This window comes from Sapajus apella, unplaced genomic scaffold (assembly GCF_009761245.1).
Source record: "Sapajus apella isolate SASKATOON/1434 unplaced genomic scaffold, GSC_monkey_1.0 scaffold91, whole genome shotgun sequence".
Taxonomy (NCBI): domain Eukaryota; kingdom Metazoa; phylum Chordata; class Mammalia; order Primates; family Cebidae; genus Sapajus; species Sapajus apella.
Window position 1 is genome coordinate 7865914 of NW_022437031.1, and position 21724 is coordinate 7887637.

At 43.3% G+C, this 21724-nt stretch overlaps 1 protein-coding gene across 1 annotated transcript; it reads right to left on the bottom strand.

The window, feature by feature from the left end:
- Positions 1-14850: 14850 nt before the first annotated feature.
- SLC7A3 (solute carrier family 7 member 3) lies at positions 14851-20388 on the bottom strand. The gene is made up of 12 exons (XM_032255877.1): positions 20245-20388; positions 18867-19266; positions 18078-18236; positions 17697-17874; positions 17384-17496; positions 17036-17258; positions 16722-16861; positions 16517-16619; positions 16117-16283; positions 15767-15933; positions 15322-15430; positions 14851-15195 (listed from the first exon to the last, which is right to left on the bottom strand). Exons 2-12 carry the CDS (start codon positions 19234-19236, stop codon positions 15080-15082), a joined length of 1845 nt encoding a protein of 614 aa, XP_032111768.1. The 5' UTR covers positions 19237-19266; positions 20245-20388; the 3' UTR covers positions 14851-15079.
- Between the last annotated feature and the right edge of the window lie 1336 nt (positions 20389-21724).

The window sequence follows — 21724 nt, forward strand, 5'->3', positions numbered from 1 at the left end:
CACGTAAAGCTACGTACCTTTAAAGTCCATGGAAAGAAAATCATCATTGTCCATTTTTAAATCTCTGGCTCAAGCCTATGAAATAATAACATATTTTTAATACTGTTTTATCCCCTAGTTTCTCAACAAATTTCTATCCAGTGAAATGTTTCCCGTTACTTGTTATCCAACAAGAGAACAAAAGGCTGAGTAAAGTTAAAAACCCATGAAAGGGTTTGTGAGGGTCAGGGCCAGGCTACCAAGTTACATAAAAGGGACGTTTTCTTACTGTAAGTCTGCCTGGCAACAGGGGAAGCGGGGTGAGTGGTACCCTGTGATTGGTCTGGCTGGTTCTCGCTGCTTCCTTCTCATTGGTTCAAAATCCACTTCTGCTACCAACGGCAATTCAAAGCATCCAATCACTCCCGGTCCTTTTTCCCGCTCTCTGAGAAAGCTAGCACCTTCAGCATCACATCCCCAACGGTCATCAACAGCCCCGCTTCAATATGATTTAGGTACTTCAGCATCTAAACTACAATGACTACCATCTCCGGTTTTCAGTGGCCCACCACCGCTCCCCATACGCCTCCATTCTCGTCAAAAAACATTACGTTGCCCCCAACGGCCAACAGTCCCGCTTCAACATAATTTAGGTCCTTCAGCATCTAAAGCACAATGACTGCTATCTCCGGTTTTCGGTGGCCCACCACCGCTCCCCATACACCTCTAATCCTCGTCCAAAAAACGTTACGTTCGTTGCCCCCAACGGTCATCAACAGTCCCGCTTCGACATGATTTAGGTCTTTCAGCATCTAAACAACAGACTCCTCTTTCCCGTTTTCAGTGGCCCACCACTGCTCCCCATACGCCTCCATCCTCGTCAAAAAACATTACTTTTGCCCCTCTTTCGTTCACCTTGAGAGCCACCAGCAGTTCGGTAGTACAAAGTCACTGCCTCAGGGCCACTCTAAAAAGTGTTGGTCTGATGGCTGTAATATATTCTTGCTAGTTATAAACGACCCAACTAACCTCCGTTTGAAGCCTAATCTAGCCCTTCCTGCCCACAAAATCACTCACCTCAGCTGCAGCCACCAACGCCGCGGCTGTGCTCTCCACAGCCTCCTTCCACAGCGCACGAGGACGAGGACGCTCGGAAAGCGCCGCCCTCTAGCGACGTTAGCGACGTCACGCTAGGCCACTAAAGCCACTCCCACTTGGCCTTTACACTGTGTCACGGCGCCTAAGCTTTGGGACCCAGTCTAAACCTCACATTCTGGGGATGCAGTTCAGAGAGTCAGTTACTGGGTGAGTTCAGGGTGACAATCGCCGAGATTAAGCAAGTGTGATGTAATACTGAAAGCATACTACAATGAATTGAGGAAAAGTGCAAATGGCCAGGATTACAGAAAAAAGAGCGGGACTTCACACACACACACACAAAAAGAACAGGAAAAGAAATAAAGCAAGTAGACGTTGTTGACCACTGGTTATGAAAGAGTGGCAAAGGCCAGAAATAGCAGAAATATTAGAAGCTGAGGAGACTAGTTGAGGCCAGCCTGAGCCAACAAGCCAGACTGCACCTACACCAAAAGAAAAAAAAAAGAAAGAAAGAAAAAAAAAAAAAAAAAAGCCGAGTGTGATGGCATGCGCTTGTAGTCCCAGCTACTTTGGAGGCTGAGGTGGAAAGATCACTTGAGCCTGAGAGTTTAGGTCCAATGAACCACGATCCCACCACTGCACTTCAGCCTGGGCGACAGCCAGATCATGTCTCTTAAAAATAAAAAATAAGCCCGGCGCAGTGGCTCACGCCTGTAATCCCAGCACTTTGGGAAACTGAGGTGGGCAGATCAACTGAGGTCGGGAGTTCGAGACCAGCCTGACCAACATGGAGAAACCCCGTCTCTCCTAAAGGTACAGAATTAGCCGGGTGTGGTGGCTTATGCCTCTAATCCCAGCTACTCGGGAAGCTGAGGCAGGAGAATCGCTTGAACCGGGGAGGCGGAGGTTGTGGTGAGCCAAGATCACACCATTACACTCCAGCCTAGACAACAAGAGCAAAACTCCAGCTCAAAAAAAAAAACAAATAAATAAATAGAAAAATTAAAAATTAAAAAACTTTGTAGTTCCAAGACATGTTTCTGCTCCCCTGCCTTTGTCCGAGCTTTAGGAAACTACCTAATAACTCTCCTGCAGGCTCACAGCAAGCTTGCATGTCCCATGCATTTCCAAACCAAATGGCTTGAGGGGTGGAATATGTAAGTAAAAATTTGATTGCGGCTAAATCTAAGCATGATGCTAATCTCCACTCAGAGGCAACAGTGTGAAAACATGATGCCTCCAGATTTGTAGATAACACAAATTAAAAACATTAATAAGCCTCCCACTTCTTCCTGTATACCCCTCTTTTAAGCCTTGTGTACCTCAGGGCAGATGTGGAGCTGGCTAACAGCGTGAAGAAAAGAGACTGTGGTTCCAGTTTCTGGGAGCATTAACAGAGTTCCTTCCTGACCCTGAAAGTCTCAGAATCAGTCATTAGATCTCATGGAAAAGATGAGGTTTCTAAAAGTAATTTATTTTCTCTCTTCAAAATTGTATCTAGATTACACATTACAATGAAGAAAAATGGGAAAACAGAAAGTACTGCTATTAATTCCTCTTCTTTTGCATCCTGCAATTTGGTATGTCTTTATTTCATAACCCTCGATTGCCATATTAGGGAAAGAATTCTGGTGAAAAGGAGCAGTAGAGTATGCCACAGTTGACTGACTCTCCATGCACCACACACTGTGTGGCCTTGAGCCAGCTTTAAGCATCTTATCATCTCAACTGGGCACGGTGATTCACGTCTATAATCCCAACACTTTGGGAAGCCGAGGCAGAAGGACTCCTTGAGCCCAGAAATTTAAGACCAGCCTGGGCAACATAATAAGACTTTGTCTCTATACAAAAAAAAATATATATATATATATATAAATTAAAATTAAAAAAGAGGCTGGGTGCAATGGCTCATGCCTGTAATCCCAGCACTTTGGGAGGCCAAGGTGGGAGGATCACTTGAGCCCAGGAGTTCGAGACCAGCCTGGGCAAAATAATGAGACCATGGCTCTATGTTTTTTTTTGTTTTTTTTTTTTTGAGATGAAATGGCATCTTGGTTCACTGCAACCTCCACCTCCCAGGTTCAAGTGATTCTCCTGCCTCAGCCTCCTAAGTAGCTGGAATTACAGGCACTGGCCACTACGTCCAGCTAATTTTTGTAGTTTTAGTAGAGACGGGTCTGGTCTTTCCTGACCTCAGGTGATTGGCCCGCCTCTGCCTCTCAAAGTGCTGGGATTACAGACATGAGCCACTGTGCCCTGCCTCTATTTAAAGAAAAAATTTTCTAAGAATTTTAGCACCTCAATTTCCTCATCTGTACAATGGGAATAAAAGTAATTCTAGGCTTCTGGTTCAATGAAATAATGCACATAAAGCATCTAGAACAATGGGTGGCTGGCATATAGTAGTAGTCACTTAACAAATGTTAGTTCCCGTCATCATTTCCCATTTCCTAGTTGACAAAGTCCCTACTTCCATTATCCCACCTAAGCCCCTGGTTCCTCCATAGCTTCTTTGTTCATGGATGAACAGATTAACAAACAAGGTGATAATTAGACTTCAGCTCTCAAGACTACAAGCAGCCCTTTCACATGCATCTTAGAGTTCTTAATGATTAATAATGTCTGTAGTAGAATGGATATTATATTATTCAGGATTATATATGGCATGTAGGAATCACATGACTCTATTGATGAATACCGGTTGTAAATATGACCCCAAAGTTAAGGCTACTGAGCTGACACCAGTGCACTGAAAGGGCCAGTGAATAAAGGAAAATGCACAGAAAGGGTGAAAACCCTGATGATGCATGGATATCTTCAATTGTTTTTTTATCCAGATGGCCTTCCTAGATGTTACAAGTAAATGAAAATTAAAAGAAACAGAAGAAAAAAGTAAAAGAGAAAGGGAGAAAATGAGAGGAGATAAAAGAAGCAGGTGCGTATTGAGGTGGATATGCAAGAGTGAGCAGTAAAATGCCATTAAGTGGCACTCAGCATGCTGTGAATTATCTTCCTTTACCCTAACATAAGCTGTAAGTTTTCAGTCCTACCCTTTAACAAAATATTACAAAAATGGTGAAATACATAGTACATAAGATGGGTGAACAGCTTGGACTCTAATGAGAGTCTATTAAGACTCGCATTAATAGAGTGGATTAAAAGACAGTAAGCAACTAAGGATGCAAATTAGTTAATAAAGTAGTATTAGGTCCTGTTAAAAGAAGAAAAAGACTTCCAGAATAAACATGCAATTATAGTCAGGAAAATTCTAAAAACAAAATTATTAATGGAGTGAGGAAGAGGAGCTTCTTCCAGATACCAAAATGATTACAAATAAAATTGCGTGGTGATAGTGCAGACAGATAAATGAACAGAATAGAGTTCAGAAACAGATCCAAATATAGATAGAAATTATTTAAATCAGTGAGGCAAAGAATTATTCACGAAAAAGTACTGAAATGACTGGATAGCCATTTGTTAAAAAAAAAAAAAAAAACTAGATCCTTACCTCTCATTTCATATACCAAAATAAATTCTACATTAATCAAAAATTAATTTCAATCATAATATTTGTATTAAAAAGTAGGTGTGAATATCATATAGTTTTATTAATGTACTAAGATGCAGTCATTTATTTATTTATTTTTTATTTTACCTAGTTGAGAAGATCTAAATATGATCTGGAAACCCAAATCAAAAAGGAAAAGCAATAAGTTTTACTACATAAAAAATAACTCTTTTGAGTGGCACTATAAGCAAGGTTGAAAGACAAACCACAGATTAAAAAAAGATTTTTTCAACATATGTAACAGATAATGACTTAACATCTCTAATATAAAAAGAGCTCTTCAAATTAAAAAGAAAAAGACAAATACTCTAGTAAATAAAAGCTCAAAGGTCATGATCAAACAAATTATGCAGGTAGAAATACAACCAATGAACACATAAAAAGATACTCGATTGAGTGAGATGGCGCATGCCTGTAATCCCAGCACTTTGGCAGGCCAAGGCGGGAGGATTGCTTGAGTCCAGGAGCTAGAGACCAGTCTGGAGAATGTTGTGAGACTTTGTCTCTACACAAAATTAGCCAGGCGTGGTGACACATGCTTGTAGTCCCAGCTACTCGGGAGTTTGAGGTGAGAGGATCGCTTGAGCACAGGAGGTGGAGACTGCAGTTAGCCAAGATCGCACCACTGCACTCCAGCCTGGGCAACAGAGTGACCCTTGGCTCAAATATTAATTAATTAATTAAGACTTTTTTAATAAAATAAAAAAGATACTCAACCTCACTAGTAATCGTAGAAATTCAAATTAAAGCAAGGTAAATTTTTCATCTATCAGATTGGCAAAGGTTAAAAAGATTAAGAACACCTTAAATTTGGCAAAATACACAAAACAGGCATTCTTGGGCACTGTTGGTAAGAGTACAAATTAAATTAATGCAACTTTATAGAAGAAAGGCAGCTTGGCAATATGTATCAAAATCTTAAATGTGTCTACCCTGTCACCCAACAATTACCTGAAGCAGGAGAATCACTTGAACCCAGGAGGCGGAGGTTGCAGTAAGCCTAGATGGTGACAAGGAACTCCAGCCTGGGCGACAAAGGAAGATTGCATCTCAAAAAAAAAAAAAAAAAGAAGCAAAGAAAGAGAGAAAAAGAAAACTGCTGTGATGGTTCAAATCCAGGTGCCCTCTCCAAAAAAAAAAAAAAACCAGTTGAAAAAACAATCGGGCCTGATGCATGCCTGGAATCTGTAACCCCAGCACTTTGGGAGGTCAAGGTACAAGGACCATTTGAGGCCAGTAGTTTGAGACTAGACTAGATTGGGTAGCATAGAGAGACTCTCGTCCTTACAAAATATTTAAAAAGTTAAAAAAAAAAAAAACTTTGTTGTGAAAACAATTTTATAGTTATAAAACTAGGGAAATGTCTACATTCTATTGTTGAGACTTTAGAAGAAAAATGTTTCCAGAAAAGGTATATATTTATGTAAAATTGAATGCATATTTAAACAAAAATGTCTGGAATAGTATTTACCAAAATGTCAACAATGTTTATCTCTGAGTGGTGAGCTTTGATAGAATTTTACTTTCTTTATATTATATATATATATATATATATATATATATATATTTTTTTTTTTTTGAGATGGAGTCTCACTCTGTCCCCCAAGCTGGAGTATAGTGGCATGATCTCAGCTCACTGCAACCTCCGCCTCCCTGGTTTAAGTGATTCTCCTGCTTCAGCCTCCCTAGTAGCTGGGACTATAGGCATGTGCCATCACTCCTGGCTCATTTTTGTGTTTTTGGTAGAGATGGGGTCTCTCCATTGTCGACAGGCTGGTCTTGAACTCCCGACCTCAGAGGATCCACCTGCCTCAGCCTCCCTGAGTGCTGGGATTACAGGCATGAGCCATTGCACCCAGCCCCATTTTTCAGTGTTTTTAATTTTCTACAATGAACACGTATTTTTATCATTAGAGAGAAAAAGAGACACTATTTTCATTTTTTAAAATTCACAGGAAAATGAAGGGGCTTTATCTGATGGGCATGCATTTTCTCAATAAAGTATGAGGCAAAGTCAACAGCAGAGAGTAGGAGGGAGAGATTCGAAGAATGTGAATAAGGTAAGAATGATTTGTTTCAGAGAATGGGGGAATTAAGAGTAAAGGAAGATTTTTAGCTATGTTGAAGGCCTAGTTGATTAAGGTTGACTATCACTAACCTTCCCATTGTATGATTGCCTCCACCAATCCTGAACTATACAGGTTAAAGTGTAAAGAAGATGACTGTTTGGATTGCTCCAGGAGGTGGGTGGAGGGGAACTATGGAGTATTGCGTAGGGGGTTGAAGGTATTTGCAAGAGTCATAATAAATTCAGGAACTTAAGTAAAAAAGGGAGCAAGCAAAGTTTGGAGGAGGTTGAGTGCAGTAGCTCATGCTTGTAATCCCAACACTTCGGGAGGCCGAGGTGGGAGGATCGCTTGAGCCCAGGAGTTCCAGGCCAGCCTGGGCAACACAGCAAAACTTCATCTCAAATAAAAATTAATAATAAAAAAAATTTGGGACTGCCAGTGCCTGCAGTCCCAACTACTTGCAAGGCTGAGGTGAAAGCGTCACTTGAGCCCAGGAAGTCGAGACTGCAGTGAGCTGTGATCATGCCACTGCACTCCAGCCTGGCTGACAGAGTGAGACGTGTCTCAAAAAAAAAAAAAAAAAAAAAAGATTGGAGGAGTGATGAAAAGAGAGAAAATGTGTGTGGTAGGAGGGGCAGTGAACTGGAGGCTTCATGAGATCAAAGAATTGCAGTGGGATTACTTAAGCCAGTGAGCTAGAAAAGCTTGGTAAGTTTTAGAAAGAGAACTTGATGTGGGGTTTTTTTGGCTTACTTTTAATTGAAAAATACTAATTGTATATATTTATAGGATATAATGTGATGTTTCAACACATGTATATGTTGTGGATTGATCAAATGAGGGTAATTAGCATATCTGTCACCACAAATATTTATAATTTCTTCACAGTAAGAACATTTAAAATCCTCTTTCAGCTATTTTGAAATATGCGTTAGTTTGTTTTTTTGGTTTTTTTTTTTTTTTTTTGAGACAGGGTCTCACTCTGTCGCCTAGGCTGGAGTACAGTGGCACAATTACATCTCACTGCAGCCTCCACCTCCCAGGCTCAGGCGATTCTCCTGCCTCAGGTTCCCAAGTAGCTGTGACCACAGATGTGCACCACCACACTCAATTAGTGGTTTTTTTTTTGTTGTTGTTGTTGTTGTTTTCGGTAGAGACAGGGTCTCACTATGTTCCCAAACTTCTGGGCTCAAATGATTCTCCCGCCTTCACCTCCCAAACTGCTGAGATTACAGGCATAAGCCAGTGTTCCTGGCCTACAATATATTATAATTAATGATAGTCAGCTTGCTGTGCAATAGAACACCATGACTTATTCCTGCTATCTAGTTATAACTTTGTACCCGTTGAGCAATATCTCCCCTTTTACTATCCACCTCCCCACTCCCTCCAGCCTCTGGTAATCACCGTTCTACCATCTACTTCTATGAGTTTGACTTTTTTAGATTCCACATATGAGTGAAATCATATGGTGTTTGACTTTCTGTGCCTGGCTTGTTTTACCTCACTTAACATAGTATCATCTAAGCTCATCCATGTTGTCACAAATGACAGAATTTTATATGTATATACATTTTATTTTTGAAATGAAGTCTCACTCTGTTGCCCAGGCTGGAGTGCAGTGGTGTGCGGTCTTGGCTCACTGCAACCTCTGCCTCCCAAGTTCAAGTGATTCTCCTTCCTCAGCCTCCCAAGTAGCTGGGATTACAGGTGCCTGCCACCACACCTGGCTAATTTTTTTGTATTTTTTAGTAGAGACAGGATTTCACCATGTTGGCCAGGCTGGTCTCAAACTCAACCTCAGGTGATCTGTCTGCCTCGGCCTCCCAGAGTGCTGGAATTACAGGTCTGAGCCACTGGGCCCAGCCAGTTTTATAATTTCAAGCCTTACATTTAAGTCTTTAATCCATTTTGAGTTGATTCTTGTATAAGGGAAGAGATAAGGGTCCATTTTTACTCTTCTGTATGTAGATATCCAGTTTTCTCAACTCCATTTAGTAAAGAGACTGTCCTTTCCCCTTTGTGTGTTCTTGGTAACTTTGTTGAAAATTAATTCATCATAGATTTGTGGGTTTATTTCTGGGCTCTCTATCTAATTCCACCGGTCAATGTGTCTGTTTTTAGGCTAATATCATGCTGCTTGATTACTGCTATAGTTTAAATGTCTTTCTCTTCCAAATCCTTTTTTCTTTTTCTTTCTCTTTTTTTTTTTTTTTTTTTGAGACAAAGTCTTGCTCTGTCACCCAGGCTAGAGTGCAATGGTGTGATCTTGGCTTACTACAACCTCTGCTTCCTGGGTTCAAGCGATTTTCCTGCCTCAGCCTCCTGAGTAGCTGGAATTACAAGTGTGCACCACTATGCCTAGCTAATTTTGTATTTTTAGTAGAGACGGAATTTCGCCATGTTGGCCAGGCTGGTCTTGAACTTCTGACCTCAGGTGATCTGCCTGCCTCAGCCTCCCAAAGTGCTGGGATTACAGGCATAAGCCACCACACTCAGCCTCTCCTCCAAATCTAATGTTGAAATTTGATCCCCAGTGTTGGAGGTGGGGCCTAATGGGAGGTGTTTGGATAATGAAGGCAGATGTCCCATGAATAGATTATCACCCTCCTTCAGGGATGTGGGAATAATGAGTTCTCTGTTACTTTCCAGGATAGCTGGTTGCTAAAAACAGCTTAGCACCTCCCCTCATTACTCTTGCTTCCTCTCACCCTGTGATCGCTGCACGTGTAGGCTCCCCTTACACCATGAGTGGAAGCAGATGGAGGCTCCTACCAGATGCCAAATCTTGAACTTTTCCAAGCAAGACAATTACTATAGCTTTGTAATATATTTTGAAATATAGTAGTGTGATGTTTCCAGCTTTGTTCTTTTTGGTAAAAAGATTACTTTGGCTACTCGGGATCTTTTGTGGACAATTTAATGTTTGAATTACTAATGTCATAGCCCTGCATTCTTGCAAGATCTAGGCTTTGAGTACAGAACAAGGTATCAGAGGTGGAATTATTTGATCAAATCACAGAACCACTACCTCCTTCATATATCTTAACACTCATCCGCACGCTTATTGCCATTGAGTTGCAGGCCCTCGAATTAATGGTCATTAAGAACCCCACTGGAAGGCCGGGTGCGGTAGCTCACACCTATAATCCCAGCACTTTGGGAGGTCAAGGCGGGTGGATCAGTTGAGGTCAGGAGATCGAGGCCATCCTGGCCAACATGGTGAAACCCTGTCTCTACTAAAAATACAAAAATTAGTCAGGCATGGTGACACACACCTGTAATCCCAGCTACTTGGGAGGCTGAGGCAGGAGAATCACTTGAGCTGGGAAGGTGGAGGTTGCAGTAAGCTGAGATTGTACCACTGCACTCCAACCTGGGCAACAGAGCAAGACTCCATCTCAAAAAAAAAAAAAAAAAAAAAAAAAAGAGTCTCTCTGGAACTTACCTTTCTATCTTTCCTGCCTTATTTTTTCCACTTCATCCCTTCAAAATCCTAGGCTCTGGGCAAGTTGAATTATAAGCTTTCCCATCTTTTTGCCTTTGTGCACAAGATTCCATCCTCCTGGATGCTCTCACTCCAATTTATTAAATTACACATTTTACCTATTCTTTAAGCTTTAGCTTAAAAGCCTTGACCTCCATGAAGACATCCTCGAACTCCCTGCCAGAACTTCCTCATGTGAATTCTCATGGTACTTCATGCATACCTCTTTTAGGGCATTTATTATTTCCTATTTTGTGTCTTTGTACTTACTTGATTCAATGTGATCTCTGTCTCCTTATGGAGATTAAGATTAGACCATGCCCAAAGCAATTTTCAATTCCATCTTCAAGCATAGTGCCCAAATGTATGAATGTTCCAAAGTGTGGTATGTGTGATTATTTTAGGTGTTGCACAGCCAAACATTTTTTGATAGTGGGATATTTCTTTTAATGTGTATTAGAAAAATATTAAATACTTTGTTTTCTATTTATGATCATGGTAAAATGTTTTACTTTTAAAATAAGTATATTTAAGCTTTAAAATATGGGGTTTTTTTTAATAGTAAAGGAATTACACAGATAGAGAAAAATTCATGAAGGTTATACTCAGATGTCTGAAGTCTAAGAAACACTACACTGAATGAAAACTGACTAGAGAACCAAATCACAGAACCACTTTCTCCTTCATATGTGAGTTACTTCAACAGAAGTACCAGGACATATCAGTGTTCCCTATTGACAATTTTCTTTAAGTATATAAATGCAAGAATCACTCATCTTAAAAAAAAAAAAAAAGAAGAAGAAGAAGAAGACCAGGTGCGGTGGCTCCTACCTGTAATCCCAGCACTTTGGGAGGCCCAGGCAGGCGGATCAGGAGGTCAGGAGATCAAGATCATCCTCACCAATGTGGTGAAACCCCATCTCTACTAAAAATACAAAAAAATTAGCTAGGCGTGGTGGCGCACGCCTATAGTCCCAGCTACTCAGGAGGCTGAAGCCAGAGAATTGCTTGAATCCAGGAGGCAGAGATTGCAGTGATCCAAGATCGCGCCACTGCACTACAGCCTGGGCAACCGTGATATACTCCACCTCAAAAAAAAAAAAAAAAAAAAAAATCTCCTTCCCTCCAGCTACTGCCTGAAATGCTAACCTATAGCCCCTTGGGCCCACTTCCTCACCCTCTATCTCACTCAACCCACTGCAACACAGCTTCCACCCCCACCACCTGACACTTGAAATGAGCAACTATCTCCTAACTGACAAAAACCAGTGAACCCTGTTCTGTCCTTATCTTATTTACCTTGGCTCTCTAGGCAGTATTTGGCATTGTGGACTTGGGGCATAGCCTATTCATCGTTCCTGAAAAGTTCTTTCCTCCCCAGACTTCCATACCATTCTCCTGTCTTTTCAGTCATCCCTCTTCAGCTCCTTTATTGAGTCCCCCTCCTCTGTCTATCCCTTAGATGTTAGAGTTCCCCTAATCTTTTACTATTATGATCATTATAAAAGGAATGAAAAAAGTAATGTTCGTACTCAGTGGGAACAAAAAAAAAAAAAAAAAGGAAAAAGTACAGAAGAGAAACCAGAGATCAACAGTTTCTTATTTATTTTTCGAGAAAAAAATACAACGTACAAATACATTTTCTTTTGTTCTTTCACAAACATTCTGCACCTTGTGACTTGTTGTTTTGGTTTTTACTTAACAGAGTATCTTGAAGGTCTTTCGTATCACCTATTGGCACATACAGTTCTCTTATGTTTTAATGGCTGCATAAGTATTCCTCTGAATTAACGTATTATAACTTGTTTAACTAGTTTCTTGCCGATGCACATTAGAGAGTTTCCAAGTTTTATGCAAATATTAACAATGCCACAGTAAACATCCTTTTACACATGTAAATTTTTTAAATGTTTATACATATGTAAATTTTTTAAATGTTTATACATATGTAAATTTTTTAAATTCCTATAATTTAAAAAATTCCTATAAAAGTAATCATGCTTCCCAGCTACTGGAGAGGCTGAGTTAGGAAGATCCCCTGGATCTCAGGAGTTCCAGGCTGCAGTGAGCTGTGATTGCACCACTACACTCCAGCCTGGGTAACAGATTAAGAATGAGACCGGATCTCAAAAAAAAGCAAAAAAAAAAAGAAAAGGAAACATCCTTATACGTATGTAAATCTTCCCTATATATATGTAAATTTTAAAATTCAGGTGGTAGGGTGGAATTGTCAGATGAAAAGGAATGAGTTTTTAATTCTTATCATCAAATTGCCTTCCACAAAAGTTTACAAGAATGTATAGTATCATCATGCATGAGACTGCCTGTTTACCCTCACTTTTGCCTCACTTTCTCTTTTACCTCACTTTTGCCTCATCATTTAAATTTGTTTGTCAGTCTGTAAGGTAAGAACTAACGTGAAGTTGAGCATCCCTCTTCTATTTGTTTTTGTTTTATATTCTTTTCTGGAAACTATTTACATCCTTTACTCATTTTTCTATGAGGTTATTCATTTCTTTCCTATTGATTGTAAGAGCTGTTTGTGTATAAAGGAAATGATACAATTTGTGCTGCAAAATACTTTTCTTCTTTTGGTTTAGTTTAGTTTGCCTGAAGGTCACCTTTGGCCCCACACAGCCTCTATGACATTATATATGTCCTCTGAGTTGTTGACTCCTAAATCTATAACTTTAGCCCAGGCCTCTATCTTAGCTCCAAATTTCAATTGTAGGCCTGTATATCTTCTCCTATATATGAAGCTAAAAGCACAGGTATGTTTATAAACTCATCATACCTGGAACTGAATTTATTATTTTCCAAATATTCTTTTCCTCTAATGCTCCCTTATATTAGTTAATGGTTTGATCATTCACCTAGAAACTTTACCCAGATGTCACTCACTTCTTTTTTATCCCCTACATTCAACTGATCAAAACTCTGAAATATTTTGCCCAAATGACTGCAGCCAGTTACTGCTAGCAATGTTGCATAGTAGTTAGTTAGAGTGTACGCTGCAGGGTCAAACAAAACTGGGCTTCTTTTCCTGGCCCTGACCTTTCTACATTATGTGACCTAAAGCATATTTCTCACCTAAAGCCTATTTCCTTATCTGCTAAAAATAACTACCATAACATCTACTTCATAGGGTTATCGAAAGGACTTAATAAGATTATATGCAGAGTAATGGAATATAATATATACTCAATAAATGGTAGTTATTATTTTCCTGCTCTAGCTTGCCCCACTCACTTCCAAGCCATCTTCCTTGCTGCTGCCACACTCACACTAACAAATCCAACCATCCCCAACTTGGAGTTGTCCAGTGACTCCCCACCTTTTTTGTGTGTGTGAAACAGATTCTCACTCTGTCATCCAGGCTGGAGTACAGTGGCACCATCACACCTCACTACAGACTCAACTTCCCAGGCTCAAGGGATCCTTCCCACCTCAAGCCTCCTAAGTAGCTGGGACTACAGATGTATACCACCACGTCCAGCTAATTTTTTCTATTTTTTGTAGAAATGGGGTCTCACCATATTGCCCAGGCTGGTGTGGAACTCCTGGGTTCAAGTGACCCAACCACCTCAGCCTCCCAAAGTGTTGGAATTACAGGCCTGAGCCAATGCACCTGGCCTTCTCACCTTTTTTGCCACAAACACACACATACTTATAACATCTAAATTCCATAGTATACAAGGCCATGTATACAGCCTTTTAAACCACAGCTTCATATATGCTACCCTCCAGCCACATTAAGCTGTATCCCACACCCCAAACACAATTTGAATCTGTTTTTTCATACTTCCATGGTTTCTTGCACACTGTACACTGACAGCAAGCTCTTCCCTCAGTCCACTTCTTAAGCATCTACTGCAGACTCAGGTCGAGCATGTCCTTCTTTGTGCTTCCACAGCACTCTGCACTGCCCTGGTACAAATCACATTATTTTGTAGTCATGTTTACCTGCTTGTCTCCTACCCAAGATTGTGTGTTCCCTGAGGGCAGGGATTATGTTTCATTCACATTTGTACCCTCAGCACTCAGGACAGGACCTAATTTATAGGAGCTTCACCTATGTTTGTTGAATAAATGGATAAATAGTTCTTGGTCTGAACAGAGCTCTGACCTCTATTTCCCTGCTACTTCTGTGGCAGTCAGTATCCATATATTAATATATGTGGTCCCTTACCAAAACCCCCAACTATCCCCTACTCCTCCCAGCAGTGCCAAACACCCCAGCCAAAATTTCTGTTGCCCAGGTAGCCACAGGAGTGTGGGACTGGTCGAACTAGAAGAGGTGGAACAGAAGCCAGTGGTTTCAGTGCAGGCTCTAACCAATGTCAGTGTTGTGTTCACAGTCCACCCTCAAATCCCAGATACAAGTGTTGCTGTCTACTTATCTGGAACCTAACCCTTAGTGTAATGACGGGAAAACATATCTCAAGACCATTCCTTTAAGTGTGACTGGACAGGATGGCTACCTACTTACACCACCCTCCTCAAACCCTGATTCAATAAGAAGCACCGCAAGCACAGCAGATGCTTTTGTGGTGACTGGAGAAAACACAAAGGACACTTCTCTGAGGCTCTTCACTCTTAAAGTAGGGCTCTACATCATCTCTAGCAAGCAAAAAAGAGGACACAGTTTCTTTTTCTACTTTTTTTAATATCATTTTTTAAAGTTAGTAAGCAGCTAGACATCATTTAGAAGCAGACAGGTTAAAACAGGCAAGAAATAGCAAAGACATATCCTTCACATCATACAGAGCTCTATTAGTATCCACCACCACGATCACAGGGGAGGGCAAGCACTCACTGGGGTCAGGAGTACTCTCCATTATTGTGCAGGGGACCAGGCAGCATTTAGGTGTGACGATATCAAACTCTGTGGACATAGATACTGCCAGTTTTGGCCCTAGACTTGCGTGAGCGTTGCTTACTCTTAACCTCTTCCAGGCTGTGCCGGATCCCATAGCCAAAGTAGATAGTAAAACCTAGTGGGGAAATGTAGCTGTGAGGTGGGGGTGTAAAGCCTTCATAGGTCTCCTACTTGAGACCAAGAGGGAAAGGAGGTGGGCTAGGACACCCAAGAAGCCTACTCTTCCCAAGTGGATACCTACCAATCAGCATCCAGACCCCAAATCGGGCCCAGGTACCAGCCGTCATCTGCATCATAAGGTAAATATTCACAAAGATGCTCACTAGTGGGAGGAAAGGCAAAGCCGGCACCTGAAAACAAAGTAAAATATTCTTTGTACATACGGCAGGGTGACCTAGAAAGAGATCCCTATCCTATGCAGGCCAGAAAAGGACAAGTCCAACCCTTATTCGTTCTCTGTATTTCAGTGGCTGCTCATTTAGCATGCCTCATGAGACTGAGAATTTGCAGTTCGGGTAAATGGAACTGGAAAGGAACTAAAGAGGGTCAGAGACGAAGTCTTTGGCCTAAGTACCTCCTATATCTTCCCTTTCATGTTCAATAAAGAATATCTATAAACTTTCAAGATGTCTGAAGCCTATTCTCCCAAGGTGGGTTGGCAAGGAAAAAAGAGAGAGGTCATTTACCTTAAAGTGAAGGGGAATGGAGCTCTGTGGCTGTCTCCAGATGACCACAATGATCCCAATAATGAGCAGCAGGAGCAACACAACCACTGTAATCCACACCACGTCTCCAGAAAGCAGTGGAACTCCCCACTGGGCCAGCACCAGGCAAAGAGCAGTCAGCAGGACAGCTTCAAAGGTCAAGTTGAAAGACATCGAAACCAGCTCTTGAGACCAACATGCTAAGACGTTAGAAACCCCATTCCAAGGAGAGTCACTCTCTCTCTAGTTCTTCCTCAGCCACCAAGTGCCACACACTTCCACCCAAACACGCTGACCTCAGGGCCACCCCAGATAAAAATTCCACTCCTCACCAAGCAATGAGGAACAAACATAGACAACTTGGCCAGAGACTGCAGTGGGGATGGAGTTGAGTGGGAAAAATAGTCCCCGTAGGGTCAGCTTCTCTGATTCAGTAGTTATCATCTCCTCCTGCAACTCCATTTCTTCCCCAGTCTTTATCTCCTGTTCAGGCTGATACCTGAGGCAAAAGTAAGATGACAGTATTAAGAACAACTTTTACTCACTTTACCATCTTCTCACAGGCAGCTTAACCTTCCTTATCACCATTAAGGGAAGTTCTTTTTGACAGGGTGAGATATTCAAAGATAATTGGGATGATGAAGGCAGAGGAGGAAAGAGGAACAGATCCCCACCATTCCTCATCCAAGAATAAAAATCCAAATCACCGTATGCAGAGGAAGAGAGTCTTACCTCAGGATGAGAACACAAATTGACACCAGGGAGTAAGCAAGCAGGGTCCCAATTGACATGAGGTCCACAAGATCAGTGAGTTTGAAGAGGAATGCCATGAATGCTAAAATTAATTGGCAGGAAACAAGAAATGAGAAAAGGGAGTGGCAAAGTTAAAGAAGTTGGTGAAACAACTAAGGGAAGGGGAAAGAGGTTTTTTTTTTACCTGCAATAATGCCAGAAACCACAGTGGCTACGATTGGGGTGTGTGTGCCAGTATGGATCCGAGCAAGTACACGGAACAGGAGGCCATCCTCTGCCATTGCATAGATCACCCGAGGCATGGGGAACATGGAGCCCAAGAGGCTGGAGAGGAGAACACCCAGGGTGGCATGAGTTGACTGAGATCTCTCTTCCAAAGCCTGTATGTTTAAGGAGTCTCCACCTTCCCCTCACAGCCCTTTTTAGGGGTATTCTCCGGTACTGAATGCTATAACCTGAAACTCTGACAGCACAAGAAAACAAACATTTGACACTGACCTTGTAGAAAGAGCACAGAGGGAGCCAACAGCCACAACATAGCGGGCAGAAGCCCATCCAGTGTAGAGAAATGCCTCAGGCAAAGGGCTCTCAGGCTGAAGCTGGTAGTAAGGCATCATGAGGGTGAGTGCAGAAGAGACACCAAAATACGCAAAAAAGCAGACAGATAGTGAGATCACGATGCCCATCGGGATGGAACGCTGGGGATTCTGGGCTTCTTCTCCTGCAGGAAGGGGTACAAAGTTCTGCATCAGGGAAGCAGGCCCACTCCTCTACCAACCCCAGTCTGCATGCAGTCTGGGCACACACTGTGCCCAAGCCCCAAAGAGAATGGAATGACTGTGTTACCAGTGGTAGCAATACAGTCGAAACCAACAAATGCATAGAAACAGGTTGCTGCTCCTCGAAGAATTCCCTCGAAGCCGAAAGGCACAAATCCTCCAGAGCCTAGAGGGCCCAAGCTACAGTGGAAGAAGGGAAGGAGAAAGTAAGGGTGTGTTCAACCAATTCTGTATCTTTTCTCTAATGCCAATCTAGTTAGCTAGGTCTTTAAAGCCCAGCCTCCCATTCTTCCCCATCCCCATCCAGAATCCTTCAGCACAGATCCCTGTCTTCCCCTTCATTTTCCCAACTCTGCAGCTCCTAAGAGTGATCATCTAACCTATAGGTGTCATTGGTTTCAGCCATGGCCAATTGGTAGTCCTCTTCTGTGAGCTTCCAGTTGTTCAGGTCCCCCTTAATGAAGCCAGAGATGATGACGAACCCAAGAACCAAAAGGTTCACAGCTGTGAACACTTTGGTAACCAAGGCTGACTCACTAGCCCCAAGAGCCAACAATCCTGTGGGAGAAATGCATTCAGAAAGTCCTCAGTCCAAGCTTTGTTTCCCACTGCCTCTAGGTTCTTTCCCAGCTTTTCTTTTTCCCCAACATTTTCACCTCCCTCAAACCCTTCTCAGGCCCATCCCCCATCCTTATCCCCGGCCCCAGGGCCTAGCCCCTCCTGGCCCAACCCCTACCATTATACCCTGCTCTTTGCCTCACCAGTGAGCAGGAACACAAGGCCCAAAGCAAAGAAATCTGGATATTCTGCAAGGACTTGGGGCACATGCAGTGCCACGGACCCCTGCAGAGCCGTAGAGATGTGGTTCCCAATCAGGTTGTCAAAAGCAGAGCTCCAGGCCCGAGCCACACTGGCTGTACCTGGTGTGGCAGAGGGAGAAACATGTGGTCAAGTTCCCTTCTTCCTGGACCCCAGGCTCACACAAATCCCTGCCATTTCACCTATTCTTACTTTTGTTTTGAGACCAAGTCTCACTTTGTTGCCCAGGGTGGAGTGTAGTGGCACAACCTCGGCTCCCTGCAACCTCTGCCTCCCAGGTTCAAGAAATTCTCCTGCCTCAACCTCCCAAGTAGCAGGGACTACAGGCATGAGCCACCACACCCAGCTAACTTTTGTATTTTTAATAGAGATGGGATTTCACCATCCTGGCCAGGCTGGTCTTGAACTCCTGACCTCAGGTGATCTGTCTGCCTCGGCCTCCCAAAGTGTTGGGATTACAGGCATGAGCCACTGCACCCAGCCTATTCTTACTTTTTAAGAACAAAACCCATTCACTTAATTAAGGAAACCAGGACAGAACTGGGTAGAATGACCAATCTCTCCACACCTTCAACCCTCCCAGATCCCCCAACTAACCCACACATTTAGGGGGATTGAGGTCCTGTGAATAATATAAAGAATACTTCGGCCTCACCATTCCACCCAGATTTCCTGACCCCAAACCCATTTGCTGGCTGTTGCAGTTCCCTCCCTTCCCCACCATATCTCACCAATGACATAGGAGAGGATGAGGTTCCAGCCAGTGGTGAAGGCCCAGAGTTCACCCACAGTGACATAGCTGTAGAGATATGCCGAACCAGAACGGGGAACCCGGGCACCAAACTCCGCATAGCACAGCCCAGCCAACACAGAAGACACGGCAGCCACCAAAAAGCAGATCACAATGGATGGTCCTGCTTTATCTTTGGCCACCTCACCAGCCAGGACATACACGCCTGCACCCAATGTGCTGCCCACACCCAGGGCCACTAAATCCAGAGTGGTTAGGCATCTGGCAAGGCGAGTCTCAGCCATGCCTGACTCCAGTGTACGTCTGCGTAACAGCTTTTGACCAAATCTGCGAAATGCTTGCCACGGCATTCTAGCAGGAATTGATGAGGATGCTAGGATCTGGTGAAAAACAAGACAAAAGCCCTTCAATAGGGCTCATTATCTCTAAGCTCTAAAAGCCCATTACAAGACCCACTCCACCAAGCAAAGGAGCTGTGGGGAAATGGAGAGGGGGATACGGAAGGGACAAAGGCAAGCCACTCTACCTCTAACCTCAGTTTCTTCATTAACAAGTAGGAAATACAATATCTTACAAGATTTTTGGAAGGACTAATTTCAGAAATGGCAGGTGAAAGCCCCCTGAAGTAGAGTGGCTGGTGCCTAGTCAGTGCTCAATCAATATTAGGTCTCTTTCTCTTTCCGGGAACCGATAGAGTTTATCCTAATCTCAACCCAGGAATCCTGAAACCTAATATGTCAGTTCTATGGCCTGTGGCTATTTGGGAATTAAACCGAGCTCGACCCAGGGGCTTGCCCCAGAGCCTTCAACAGGGGCTTGTCCCAGGGGCTTCAAACAGACAGGACTCCCAGACCGCCCAGAGGGAGAGTGGACCAACCTCGCTGCAGATTAAAAGTGAGCACCGACTCAATTCAATCCCTTCTCACCAAGACCACACGGCTCAACTAGCGCTGCCGTCGCCCAGGGGAGTAAGCAAATGTTCCCCTACTTCCTCCCGCCCTGCTAGGCTGACCTGCAAGCATCAACAGCGAGGCGGGGCTTCGACATCTAAAGATTTGGAGATGCGCCCCGAGAGAGGCCCCAGGGCAGCCGGAGATTGCTCGCACTCTCCCCTCAGCAGAGAGGAAGGGTTCCACCCGATGCCCCCCGACTCAGGTCCCAGATTTTCCTGCCCCCATCTAGAAATGGTCTGGAGCTGGGGTGGAGACGGGAGCCCTAACTCCCGGGGCGGGGGTCTAGCCAGCAACAGGTCACGGCTCCGTTGATGCAACTGCATGCCATGGTTGCCAGAGAATCCTAGGTACGCCGGGACCCTCGCCGTCCCCCCTCCGACACACGTGTCAGTCCCCAACGCTTACCAGATAGCTGTTGCAAATCTAGGGAGCAAAGACTCTCGGACTGGGTCCGGTGAGACGGAGTTAAGCCGAGTTGGGCTGGGGCTGCCGAGTTCGGTCGCTCAGGCTTCAAAGCTGCGGCTTGGGGTCGTTGCGCGCCAAGCGCCCCTTATATACACTGGGAGGCGGAGCCGGTAACGTCATGGGATCCCACCCCCAATCCTCCTCCCTACACACAATACACACACACACAAAACACGCACACCTCTTGGCTTTGCAAAAGGATTGCGTGGGGCCTGAGACTGCGTCCCATCCTCACTAGCAAGCCTGGTGTGGCGGGGAGCGACAAAAGGGGGAGGGCAATCTTTTCCCATTTGCCTCGCTGGTCGTCAGAACAGGACAATAAGAGGCTTTCTGGTGAAAGAACCCATGGGATTTTCCACCTCTATGCCCTGTTAGGACCAGCGATTCTGGGCAGGAATGGGGAAGGTAGGTGGGGTGTGATGGGTGGGGAGTTGGGTGCATGTGTTTGTGTGTGTGTGTGTGTGTGTGTGTGTGTGTGTGTGTGTGTGTATGTGTGTGTTACAGGAGTGAAGCGGAACACAGCAGGGGAGTCTCCATCTCACCCTCAGTCTGCCTTCCTTAGCTTTCTTGTCTACACATCTGATCCCGACCCCTCAGCTCTCAGGCTCAACTGTGGGTGTTTCTAATGCAGGCAGCTGGAGAATGGAAGATGATTTCAAGCCACCTGTACACATATAATTAATCTCGTCTAGATTGATTTATAGGCCTCAATCTCTTTATAATGTGCCTCCAGCTGCCTATAAATATTAAGCTATTAAATATGAAATTCTGACAATGCTGACATCTTGGAGGAGGAAGCTTGTTTAGTTCCATTTTACTGATGAGTAAGCTGAGGCTTAGAGGCATGAACGTGCTTGACACCACATCGTAATTATTGTTGACCACCTTTGATAAAACCTGGCCTGTTGGACTTCAATGCCTGCCTCCCATAGGCACCATACCTTATTCAAATGTACAAGAAGAGGGACGTGGCTGCAAGGAAAGACAAACAGGGAGAGGCAACAGCAGCAGGGTAGGCCCTTTTAGGCTAGGAGACACTAGGAAATGGAAAAGGACCCAAAGAATCTGAGAATGATCACATTGGGTCAGATCCATAATCCATCTGACCCAATCAATTCGTACTCATAAGACAGCACCAAAGGTTGTGAAAAGTGTGGTTCCTCCTCCATGAAGACATCTTGGGGATTAAGGATTGACTCAAATATCCTTGCTTCTTTTAATGATCCATGATGAATATATTACCCATGAATCTAAAATCTAAATTCTTTTTGAAGAAATTGGTATTTTCAACTAGCTGCAGCTCCATTTGGCATTCATTAAGTATTTACTGAGCATTTATTGAGCACTGTGTATAGTAGCTAGTATAGCAATGAAGAGACTATGAAAGAAACACAAAATAAAATTCTTGCCCTCCTAGTCT